Source organism: Lepidothrix coronata, unplaced genomic scaffold (genome assembly GCF_001604755.1).
Source record: "Lepidothrix coronata isolate B3197 unplaced genomic scaffold, Lepidothrix_coronata-1.0 Scaffold28, whole genome shotgun sequence".
NCBI lineage: Eukaryota > Metazoa > Chordata > Aves > Passeriformes > Pipridae > Lepidothrix > Lepidothrix coronata.
Window position 1 is genome coordinate 3,347,154 of NW_016690208.1, and position 12,458 is coordinate 3,359,611.

The 12,458-nt window shown below is 55.6% G+C and overlaps 1 protein-coding gene across 4 annotated transcripts in view; it reads right to left on the reverse strand.

Moving 5' to 3' along the window:
* The window catches only part of RALGDS (ral guanine nucleotide dissociation stimulator), a 57,910-nt gene that overhangs the window by 14,967 nt on the left and 30,485 nt on the right, over positions 1-12,458 (reverse strand). For 2 of the 4 annotated variants that reach the window (XM_017810323.1, XM_017810321.1), the window contains exon 1: positions 9,456-9,581. The exons of 1 other annotated variant lie outside the window; for it this stretch is intronic. In XM_017810323.1, coding sequence (XP_017665812.1) covers positions 9,456-9,581 — 126 coding nt within the window. Of the gene's footprint in view, positions 1-9,455; positions 9,651-12,458 lie in introns of those variants that run through there. One more of the 4 variants, XM_017810324.1, reaches the window with a different exon arrangement.

Genomic DNA, 12,458 nt, shown 5'->3' on the forward strand with positions numbered 1-12,458 from the left:
GGCAATAGTTGTCCCTCGCATTTTATCACCACCTGCAAGCAAGTGCATCTTCCCAAAAGTCAAGTCTTTACACTCCCAGAGACACAAAACCTTGAATAAATTTTCTCCAGCTCTCAGCTCAAAGCCAATGTGCCAGTCCAGACTGTGCCAGCCAAAAAATTAATTTTAAGTAGTACCAGCTGCAATAAAACCAGGCTCTTTTGTCAAACCTGCCCCTTGCCCTGGCACGTACACCCTGCACAAACGAAGTGCACACCTGGGCACGCTCCTGCAGCATGAGCAAGGTGGGATATGCAGAAAGGGCAAAGATACAATCACAGCTGCAGCAACTGCCAAGTGGGAAACACCAGCCCAGCCCCAGGAGGTGACTTTCAGCCCCCCATGCCATGCTGAACCATCCCACCGGCCCCACGGTGACCTTCCCAGGGAGTTTTATCACACACCACTCCCAAGCAGCCTGGCTAAGCTGTAAATGGCTGCCTGTGCAGTCACTCGCCTGCTGCAGCTTGCAGAGAGGAAAAGAAAGCCAAGTGCCATCTTTCTGGAATTCTGAAGGAGCACAGATCGGGGTGGACAGGCTGGAGGCTGTCCAAGAGCCCTGTCTGGTCCCAGTCTGGCAGATGGCAACTGCGCCGTCACCTTTCGCTTCCATCCGAGCGAGGTTCATCTCGATGTAGCTGAGACGTATCCATAGCTCCGACAAGCTGAACCAAAATAAACCCTCGTGAAATAAATGTGTCCACCCATGTGTGTTTACTCTGCCTGACGTCAACTGACATTCCCTCCACTAAACCTGGTGCCATCGAAGCGTGGGCGAAGATGACAAGCCCAAAGCTCTGGGGGGGGGGGGGCTCCCTAAAATCCCATCGCCACAGCGATGTGCAGAAGAGGATGCCCGCCCGGGGGGGCTCCCCATGCCGCCAGCCCACCCTGACCCTGGAGCAGGGCGCTCTCCCAGCCGGTTCAATGGCACCACTGTGCTGCCCGGGGCCGGAGCGGGGCTCGCAGCGCCGGTGGCACAGGGACGGGCTCGGCGGATGGCTCCGCTCTTTGTGTGCGTGTCTGCACCAGGGTGACCCAGTAAACAGCTGAAGCAGAGAAAATGCAGGAACAATCCAGTGCGGGGAGGCAGCGAGGGGCTGCCGGTGAAAGGACGGGAGGAATAAATGCGAGGCTTTGTTCTCCGGTCGTGCCCCCCGCGCCCAGCTCCCACCCCGGCCAGGATGACGTAGGATTTCTCCATTTGCTGCCGGCCGTGCGGAGATCCGGGCTCAGCCTGGCTCGTCCCAGCCTCCTCCTGACACCCGCAGCCCCAGTGTGTCCCAGCACATCCAAGCTGCGGGTGTCAGGACATCCCCTTCGCTGCAGGGAAGGGCTGGGAGAGATTCTCCCCTTGCATGGTACCCTGCTAGTTGTTCCCCTCCCTCGGGCGCCTGTGGGATGCTGGAAGGGAGAGAAGCAGTTTTGCTTTGTAATCAAGAAAATCTCACCTTGAGAGCATTACTTAAATAGGTGTCAACGAGGCAGGAGGTGCTAAGTGAGCAGGCACAGGACAGGTGTCAACAAGCCGACACCTGGGGGGTCTGCAATCAGGATGCTCAGGCAACTCCGTGTGATTTCCACAGCTGGAGCAACTGAGAATTTAAGATTAACTGGCACCTTTAGGGAGAAATTAACTGGGGAAAAAAAAAAAATAAAAATCCAGCTGTTGACAAGTGCCTGAGCACACACATGCCAGGAGCCCCAGCAGGGAGGTCCTGCCCTGAGTGCTGGGTGTGCCAGAGCCTGTGGCACAAGGAATGTGGGCGCCCTGGCAGCCGGGCTGGTGAGATGAATTCCCTCTCCAGACTCTCAGCCCTGCACTGGAGGTGAGGGCTCACCCCTGGACCATGTTGGAGCATCAGCCAGGGCAGGACCAGCAGGCAGCCAGCCCTCCCTCAGGTGTCAGCCAAACCCTGGGGGTGCAGGGAGGCAGCTTCACACAGGGTTGCTCCACTTTCCCACCTACTCTGACTCAGCACAGACTTTTGGGACCATGTTTTCTCCCACCACTTAAGACACAGCCCTTTTCCAGAGACAGCTGATGACAAACCACTGCCTGCAGCAGCCCATCTGTGCCTGCTCAGGGACCCTGGGCATCGGGATTTCAACCTGGCACTGGGTCATCTAGGCATTTGCAGGCAAACATTCCCTCATACTCTTTCACAGGAGCTAAAACACCACACGGGTGAGCCTGTTCCTCCCGGCCATGGCACTCCGGTGAGCCAGTACAGGCACGCTCCCACCCCGACTCGTCTGTTCCTGCCACCCTGCCCTGTTCATCCTCTGGGATTACCAGCCACAGGCGAGCATCCCTGCACTTCATCCTCTCATTTAATAAAGTGATTTTGGGGAACATACCGTGGGATACCCAAAAAGCTGAAGTGCACAATGACCATGAGGCAGCATCAATGCAAAGAGAGTAGAGGTGCCCACCTTCCTTTCCTTTGACGGTGCCTGGATAAGACAGGTCAAGACTCCAACAGCCCCAATCCTCCCAGAGCTGAGGAACACGCTAACATCCATGGGAATGAGGGTTGGGAGAGATGGAGTTTGTGGAATACCCACCCCCCAAGAAGCACCTCGGGGAATAAGTGTTTGTTATGACACTGGTATGAGCCATAGCTACGCTCTGAGTCACCCCAGCGCTCCGAGGGAGGGACCAGCCAGGCCTGTCCTGGTGCCAGCTCTCGCTGTTGCAACCGGGACTGAATCGAGCAAACCACATTGTCTGAAAACCCAGTAATCCCAGTGCCAGTCACCAGCAACGGGCACCGCCAACGCATTGCTCAGCAGGAGCATCTGACCAGCAGAACTGCAGCTGGGACCAAATGCCCATTAAAAATATCATCAAAAGCCAACAAATAGCAACATTTGGAGAAAAGCTGGGCTGCTTAAAGATGAAAAACCAACCCGAGCGTTGGCCCTGCTCTGAACAGTGCGCAGTGATCGCTGGGGTCACAGCATGGGAGGACTGGGGGTGACACCATCAGCCCCAGCTCACACCTCCAACATCCTCCAGCTCCTGCTGCTCCAGTGCACGGAGCCAGACCTCACCAGCAGCAGGCCACCAGCTGAGCCTTTCAGACAGGTGTCTGAGCAAAATCTCTGAAGTTTTGGCCTAAACTGGATGATGAGGTCCTGAACCCCCCAACCACACAAAGGTGTGCGTGCTCCAGCATCCTTATTCACTTCCCAGGGCTGAGCTTTCACCCTGCCAGTCCCAGGTAACGTGCTTTGCTTTGCCCAGCTTGGCTGAACGATGGTTTCCTGGAGTTTGTTCCAGCTCTAAGAGGCGAACCCAAAGCAAACACATCATTTCACAGAGGAACATGCTGGCTGGAGCAGGGAGCCCGGGGCAGGCTCTCAGCTTGTGAGTCTCCATGGAGACCCAACCACTGCAAAGAGCAGGGAAAGGGTGCGTGGTTTTGCTCCATCACATGAAAAGAAGTTCTGGTAAGACGGGTAGTGAGGCCTTTGAAAAGCAGGTTTCCACACAAGCCCTGGGCTCAGCTGCTGTTTGCTGAAGTGGGGTAAGCAGAGGGCAAAGCCGCTCTAAAAATAATGCCTCAGCATTCCAGATGAAGTTGCCTCTGCTGAGTTTCCTCTCCAATCTGCCCTGTTTGCAAAGTTGGATCAACTTTTTTTCCTCCCCTGTCAGCTCTGAGGACTCGGATGGTGCCTGGCAGCCAGAGCCACCTCCATCCTGTCTCTGGGGGTGTCACCAGGCAGCTGTGCCCACCGGCACCCAGCACCCCACGTGTGGAGCAGGAAAACGCCCTTTCCCGTCCCAGCATGTTTCTGACAGCAGGGCTCATGGAAATACCAACTGTGTAATGAAAACAAACCCGCTGCTGCAGAGCTAAGCAAGTGAAACAGGCCACACCATGTGCCCCTGCATGTGCTTAATCTCCACTGACATTTAGCTGTCACATAACTTCTGACCCTCAGGTAGAGAGAACTTGGCATTATCTAACGTGGAAGTGCTGCCCTACAAGAACCTGTGCCAACAGAGCCCCGGGAACGTAACCAAAAACTGGAGAGATGATTTGCATAACGTCACAAAAACAAACCGAACAAAATCAGGTGGAGAGGGACAGAGGTTTTGGGTGCTGCAGTCACCACTTCACTGCACCAAAGGAGACCAGTGTTTGCTCACTGCAGCCCATGCAACCACATGGCCCAGGCAGAGAATTAGGAAAGGACCTTCCTGACACCTCTGGGAGAGCTGCTCCCAGGTGTTAAAGAGAACAAAAGCCCTTCTGCAAACTCCAGATGACCCCCGAGCACAGCTACCCCCTGTGCCAGCCTGTGAGCCCAGAGCAGCCCTCACACCTCTGCCCCTCTGCAATCCCCTCCCCGTGACTCCCTTCAGACGGCCAACCTGCAAGCCTGGGGAGCAGCTGGGATTACTGGGATTAGTGCTCCATGCCAGAGCTCCCTTCCCCTAATGACTCAGGAGCAAAGTCCAAATGCATTTTTACTGGGGGTGCGTGAGCCAGGAGGGCTGGGGCTGCTGCGACGGGCAGGTGAGTCCCCACACGGGGAATGAGACAAACTGACAACTCAAGTATCCAAACATGGGGAATGAGACAACTGACGTATCCAAACATCAAAGTCCTTCCCTTGCTGCTGGGTTTCCCAGGCAGGCACATGCTGCAGCCAGAGGCTGCCACACAGTTTCAGAGTGATGCTTAACATGTCCCCCCTCCTAAGAGCCCTCGTGCCAGCCCCACCTTTCAGCCCACAGGTGCTTCTCTCTGCAGAACGAAGGTCCCACAGACCCCTGGAGCAAAGGCACACATTCAGGAACAGCCAGGGATGCTGCCCTGGGATCTAACCCAGCGCTGTGCACACTAACAGCACGGGATGAACGCATGGATCTGGGGAAGGTACAAGTACTAAAACTCAAACTCTTTCTCCCCAAGGCCTGAGAAATGTTTCAAACCCCAAAAACCCCCTCACCAAGACCCCACAGGTGCCGTCCCACCAAAGCAATGCAGAGACTCCGACCTGCCACGAGCTGTGCCGGAGCCCCTCGGGCCCCCCGCCAGCAGCTCAGCCAGCTTTGTATCCAAATCCTGCTCCTTAGCAACCACATTTTTTTCCCCCCTCTTGCTGAGTCCGTGGGAGATGAAGAAATATTTGAGAACTGAAACAGCCCTGCTGCAAGGATATATTTAAATAAAAGGAACATGCCTGCTTGAAAGCCGGTCATTAGGCAGCTCTGGAGATAACGGCCTTAGAGAAAGTGTGAGCAGGGGATACCCAGCCTTTAAATGTGGTCTAGAGTGACCTAAATAAGCTCTCTGTTCCTTCAGTTACACACCCCTGGGGGACACAGCGGATGGCAATTAGAGAGCTCGGAAGGGTGATGGAGGAGACGCTGGTGGTGAAGCCCTTCCTACAGCCAGACCGACCACGGTGGCCCTAAAAGCAGGTCATGCTCTGGCCCTAATTGTGGGGTGGTCACAGCCAGCCCAGCTCTCACACAGTGGTGGGTTCCGGCTGAGCAAGACCCATCCCTGCAGGCATGGCCAGCCTGATGCTCCTTTTGCTCATCACACCCCAAAGCCAGGCACAGGGAAGCAGGGAAATACTCCAAGACTGCATTTAGTTGCTCCTGCCTGTTGATCCCACCCTAATAGCCATGAAACAGAGGGCTGGAGTGGAGCAATAGTGTGATCTGGGGGGGCTTGAAGCACCCCAAGCTGCAGCACAGGACCTCCTGCCTCCCCCACTGCAGGGAGCCCTGGGAGCAATTCCAATGCACAGGAGTGGCCTGGGGAGGGTGTGGGGGGTGTCCCATTCAGCCTGTGAATAAGCAAAGATTTCAGTTTCCAGGGTTGCCAGTCTGGGACTAAATCCACTAAAACCTCAGCGAGATCCCAGCATGGGGATTCCCAGCCCTATGGAAACATGGCATAGCAGCCTCTGAGTAACACAATTCTTACACAAACACATTTAGAAGCCTCTCTCCAACTTCTCTCCGACCATATCAAATAATAATAAAAAAATCCCTCCCACCTCTGTTATTCCCACTGTGCATCAGCCACCAACAACCAGCATCTCAGCCTGCTCCCGGCCTCACCTCCGGCTCCAAACCTCCCTGGAAGTGAGCCAGAAGGTAGGTCCCCATCCAAGAAATACCAACAGATGATGTTCATCAGGCAAATTGCAAGGGACATATCAGGTTGTGCCTGGGGGAGGAGAACAGGCTGGGAGAAAAGGATCTTATTCCAAAGGCACCATAGGAAGCTAAAAGAAAATGGCTTTTAAGAGATATCTTCGCCCCTCCCTCCCAGCTGTAAAGAACAAGCACTGACCTCCAAGGCATTTGGGCTGAGCCATTCAAGTTTTCAAGGATGCATTTAGCAGCTGAAAATCTAATTGTTCAGAAAACAAACAGAGCCAGAACAGCAAGGACAGGAGCTTTTTTATAAGCGTCAGCCCAGCCTTGTCTAGAGGCTCAGCAACATCAGCTTCATGAGAGTTTCAGTCTGTGTCATCTGCAGTGGTGTTTAGGGCATGCTTGGCCAGCGGGACCAGGAGAAGGGCCACAAAATTCGCTTTGTGGCTCCTGCTGGACAGGAAGGATTGACACTCACTGCTGATTTGGGATGGACTGGAACTGGAAAGGTCAAAACAAAAGGTCTGCAAAGCTGCTCTGTCAATCAGAGCAGTTGAGACAGTTTAAATTTTCCATCCCCTGTGGTTAAAATCACGGCAAGAACACTTGGCTCAGGTGGCCAGGAAGCCTCCAGTGATGCCTGGTGATCGATACCGTTGCCGCGGGATACAGGCAAAGTCTTCCCTGCTGACATCCACAGGGGCCCAGCGAGGAGCAGAGAACGAGATCCACATTCCCTGCAACCTGCCCAGCAGCTTTCCAGGGATCCTCTATTCCCTGTGGGACCAGACTGTCCACCCACGAGTTGGCACAGCTCTGCCGAAACCAGCTCTGTCCCAGTGCTGGGAACACGGTGAGCCCGCGGAGCACAGATCCCTCTGGCAGAGGTGGCAGCACCAGGCTCCCACTGCAGACCCGGGGCCATCATCAGGGCTTGGCAAAAACACTGATGGTCTCTGGAGGTTTTCCTGTTCAAATAATCTGCCTTCTCCTCTCAGCATGCATCCTGCAGAGTAACTCTACCCGAGGATCACAACCACGCCAGGTTCCTGCCACCACAGTTGTCACAACGCTGACACTTTTTTCCTTTCCCCAGTTGTGAACCGAACATGCTGAAGGTTTATCAGCTCTCTGAGCATCCCAAAGCTGCTCAGGAGGCCATGGATCACCATACACCCCTCTGGGATGCCCCTTTTCTTGCCATCACTTGCAAATGGATGGAACAGAGAAAGGAGGAATTTGTCTGCAAGTTGTTCAGGGCTGGGAGGAAAGCCTGAGCCATCAGATGCTGGGACTGTGATCTGACCATTACACAGCACAGATCGTGTACAGCCCAGAACAGAAATCTGGGCAAAGACAACTTCAGAGCAGGTCTGGCTGGCAGTCCTGTCTCTGTGCCATGCTCGGGTGAGCAGGGGTTTGCTCAGTGCCAGTGGGGGCCAAGCAAAGCCTCCCTCGGCCCTGGTCACTTTTCCTTCACAGCCCCCAAGATGATGCCAAACCCTCTCCTGACCTCCAGAGCCTCCGCCAGCCAGGATGCACAGGGGCTTGCTGGGGTGTGTGGGGGCTGCATGTGCCAGGCAGGCTCTCCCCTGGGATGAGAGGAGCAGCACACGCTGCATCACCCCCTCTTTTCCTCCCCCCTCCTCTTGTTCTCCCTGCCAAAAGCGCGGCCCCTCAGCCTCCCGGAGCGCTGCGGGCCGGCGAGGCTGGACTTCCTGCCAGGCATAACACGAACCAGATGATGTTCTCCAAACCATGTCAGTACGCCCACCCCCAGGAGAGAGCAGCAGGGAGGGGAGAGGGGGGAAAAATAAGCTGGATGGAGCTTTCCTGAACTCTCGGCAGAGCTGATGAGCTGCTGCCACCAGGCCAGAGGTGAACCGATACAGCCAGAGCCTGAGGTCATCCCTTCCTGTCCAAGGCTGACCAAGACTTCCCATCACAGGTTATGGGGTAGATTGTTTGGCACTGGGAGAAGGAGCCATTGCCCCTCAAAACACTGGCTGCCCTTGGCAGATATCTGCACAGTAACTAAAGAGGCTTTAGTGGTGATTCCCCCCCCTCCACCACCCCCATTCCAGTGGGAAGCATCTAGAGCAGCACATCTGCAGCTGGCTCTAAATCCCAGCAAAGCCAGACTTGCTGACCCTTGCTGATATTAACCCCTGCACCACCAGCATACAGGGCTGGGACTTCTGGATGCCAAAACCTTCCTCCAGCTGAGCCTCTCCTGACACACCGTTTGCTCCCCGACAGTGACACTCCCATCACACCGATGACGATCATCCATTACTAAGATAAAAGGCCCAGCCCTGACTCAGATTATTTTGGGTGCCTTTGCATACAACTGCCATCAATAAACCACCTGGGCCTCACAGGGACCATTCTGACTTTGAACAACCCGAGGTCGAATTCAAACAAGCACAAATATTCTACATCCTCCAGGAAAGTCCTCCCAGTGCCCGTAACCTTCCCAGAGGACACTTTTGTGGTTTGGACAAGCCTGAAGGCTTTTACAAGCAGCTCAGATCTGAGCTGCCTCCTGCCGCCAAAGTCTCAAATAAAATATTAAAAGCCCCCAGTTTTAACCATCTGCCCCTTTCCCTGGGTGGCTGGAGGGAGAGTGTCTGGTTTCTCCCAGCAGAGCCCAGCAGCTGCCTGCCAGTCTAGGGCACAGAGACTCACCACAAAAAAAGCTAAGCAGGAGCATCCCTTTATTTAGTAAAATGAAACACACAAAAGTAGCTAAAGGGGCCTACAAGAAGTCTGGAGAGGGAGTTTAGAAAGGACGTGCAATGATAGGACAGGGAAAATAGCTTTAAGATGAAGGAGGGTAGATTTAGATTAGATATTAGGAAAAAATTCTTCCCTGTAAGGGCGGTGGGGCCCTTTCCCATGTTTCCAGAGAAGCTGTGGTTGCCCCATCCCTGGAAGTGTCCAAGGCCAGGTTGGATGGGGCTCAGAGCAACCTGGGCTAGTGGAAGGTTTCTCTGCCCATGGCAGGGGGTTGAAACGAGATGAGCCTTTAAGGTCCCTCCCAACCCAAACCACTCCGTGATTCTACAAAACAGAATTCTATAAAACATCCTACGTGTAACAGGCTGCCTACAACGAATTCCCTCACCAAACTCCGGACCAGCTCTGCCAGCAAGGCAGAGAACCCCAAACTAAAGAGGGGAGTGCACCAGGGCCCGCTTCGCCGCAGGCTGAGCCTTCTTCCTCCTCCCCCCCGCAAACTCCCGGCAGCAGCGACGCCCCATCCCCACCCGCATCCCGCACTCACCTCCAGCGGGGGCAGGTCGGGGTCGAGCTGCGTGAAGCTGTGCAGCACCACGGGGCTGCTCTCGCCGGCCACCTCCAGCCTGACGCCGCCCCAGAGGCTCCGCGCCCGCCGGCAGCCCTCGAACATCCTCTCGGGGCCGGCGGGGACATGGTGCTGCGGGGCGCGGCGGCGGCTCACCATGGGCAGCTCCACCGCATCCCCGGCCCCGCGCCCCGCCGCCGGCCCCGCCAGACCCCCGGGCTGCCCGGGGAGCCGCAGCGGGGAGCTGGGGGGGATGCCCGGGGCAGCCGGGGGGTGTCCGGAGGCGGCGGGCGGGGAGAGCCGCGGCGGTGCCGTGCGGTGCCGTGCGGGAGCTCCCGCAGCAGCGGGGCAGGCGCCGGGAGCCCGCAACCGCCCCCGCGCCGAGCCAGCGGGCTGATGTCACGGCGGGGCCGGCGAGGCTGTAAACCAGGCACTGGATTTCCTCCCGCAGCCTCCGCCCGCCCCGGGGGCCGGCCCGGCTCGGCTCGGCCCCCGCGGGGAGGGGGGACGGGGAAACGGGACGCGTGAAAACCCCCGAGGCCACAAAAAGGGGCGGCGGGAGCGGGGCTGATGCTCGGGGGGGGGATGCGTGGGCGGTGCTGGCCGGAGGAAACACCGGGGTGTTAACGGGGGTGGGAGGGAGCGAAGTCGCACAGGTGACAGCGGCCCTGGAGGAGGATCGTAAAGCACCTGGGGTTCACGCACCACCACCCAAAGAAAAAAAGTACTAGATGCAAGCGCATGAATATTTAGGAGCACGTGTTTTCATCCGAACAGACAAGTTTTATCTCAGCCCATGAGCTCAGCCCCCGCCAGCAGCGCTCAGAGCGCTGCCCAGCCCCTCGCTGGCCACAGCTGGGCTTTATGGGGTGACGCGGTGGCGGCAGGACAGGCAGGCAGTGTCCCCCGGGAGATGAAGGGATGTGACCGAGGCCCCGCAGCGAGTCGGTGCCAGGAGCAGGGTCTGACCCCTTCCCCGTGCCAGGCCCCCCAAGCACCAGGGCACCTGAGCTCAGCCCAGCAGGGACTCAGGGAAAGCAAAACAGGCCTGGGGGACAGCAGGGCTGCAGATCCCACTTTAGAGAACCCCCGAGCCTCTGAGATGATGCTGAACCCCTGCAACATAATTTTGTTTTCAGACGCAAAGAGAAACGGGGAAAACTGTTTGTCATTCATCATCGCCCTGCGCTGAGCACAGTGTGCTCCTGCCCTCCCCTGCTCTTCCCCTTCCCTCCTCACACGCTGCCGAGAAACTGCATCACAGGGTCCGGGCAGTCGCTGCTGACACCGCCAAAACCCGGACTTTTATGCCTCAGCTCCCTCCACAGCTGAAATAACATCAGCCTCCCAGGGCCTTCCAGCCCTGCGGCTTTATTTCCAATGAGAACATGGAGCCAAGGCTCACACGTCCAGCTCTTCCCAGGGCACCCGCAGCTCCTGCCCAGGCAGGAAAGGATTAACAAAGCTGCCAGGGATGTGACAGGCTTCAAACTGGAAAGTTTACCAGGCAGGAAGATGAGCCAGGACAACACGGGCTATTGTCCTGCTTATCTGGAGCCAAAGAGGGTCAAAGGGGACTTCCCGGACAGCCTGGGAAAGGGGAGCCAGCCCAACAGCAGAGCCTTGCAGTGCCCATGGCAGCCCAGCACCTCTGGGATGCTCTTTGGGGGGTGACACAGGTTTTAACACAGCAGAGATCCAGCCCTGATCCCCACCCAGGTCACTGGAGCTTTCTCTGCTGCAGAAGGATGTGATGATGCTCCGTGCAGAGGTGTCCTCAGACCCACTGACACGCCGTGCAGGAACCACGTGATGCTGCCAGATGTGCTACCAAACTCATCAGTGGCGTGCATCACTTGGCTCAGGACATGCCAAAACATGCCCAGTTCTCCAGCAGGCATCAGTGTTGCCTCTCTGGGCTATACAGTATTTGGGAGGGAGATTCTGCTTTGGTGTTTGAGCCCTAGGGCAGTGTAATCATGGCCCATCACCAGGCACTGCTCTAGTGCACATCACAAACAACAGCACCACTCACTTTCACTTTGGCAAAACCCTCCAGCTTCGTGTGACCTCTACAGAAAGATGCAGCTCTGTTTGATGGGCAATTTTCACCGGTCCCTTGGTTGACCACTAACGATGGTTTCAGGGGAAAAACACTTCTGATAATGGATAATAAATAATATAAGGCAGGAAGGCAACTGCAAGGGTTTAAAAATAGCCAGTCAGTTTCCTTTCTCCTCTCCTGGGAACCTTCTGGGTCTGAAAAGCAAAACACTCAAAGCGGGGTCAGGAGCCCAAGTTCAGGATGTTTTCTCAGCGTAACTAACCCCAAACACTCAGCCGTCAGGGGCAAGGTTCTTGAAAATCATGAGATTCAAAACAAATAACTTTTCAGAGCTTCTAATTTGCCTCTAAGCACACAGCCAAAGGGCAACAGGCAGGATCACACCCTCAGGTTTCTCCCCTGCACCCCCTGAAGGTCTGGAAATCGTTGCAAAACGCAATTAATTTATATGCACGTGACTTCAGGGATTTAAGAAAAATTATCCACACTTGGGTGACTCATTAAAAAAATATACTATCAATTTACATTTGGCAAATTGAGCAAAAAACTTTTCACAAGACACTGATTTTTCTGCATTGATGTCAGCAATAAATGTCCCATCGACCGTGGTGGGCCCAGGAACTGGGTGCTGTGGGAAACCCGGCACTTTGTGTCTTTCCTCCACTCCAAAATCAGCACTTGGCTGAATAAATACAAACCCACACAGCCAGCACTGGAGCACCTACAGATCACCCATCTCTGCTCCTCTGCCACAGTCTCCAGGCTTTCCCTCTTGGTCAATAACATGGAGTGGGTAAATGCAGGCAGGCTTTTGCAAACTCTAAGCCAGTTTTCTGGTTTAGGAATCAATTTGGGTGAATCTGATGGAGTCAGGACCTGCAGATTCAGACTTTATATGTTCAGTTAATAACTGGACT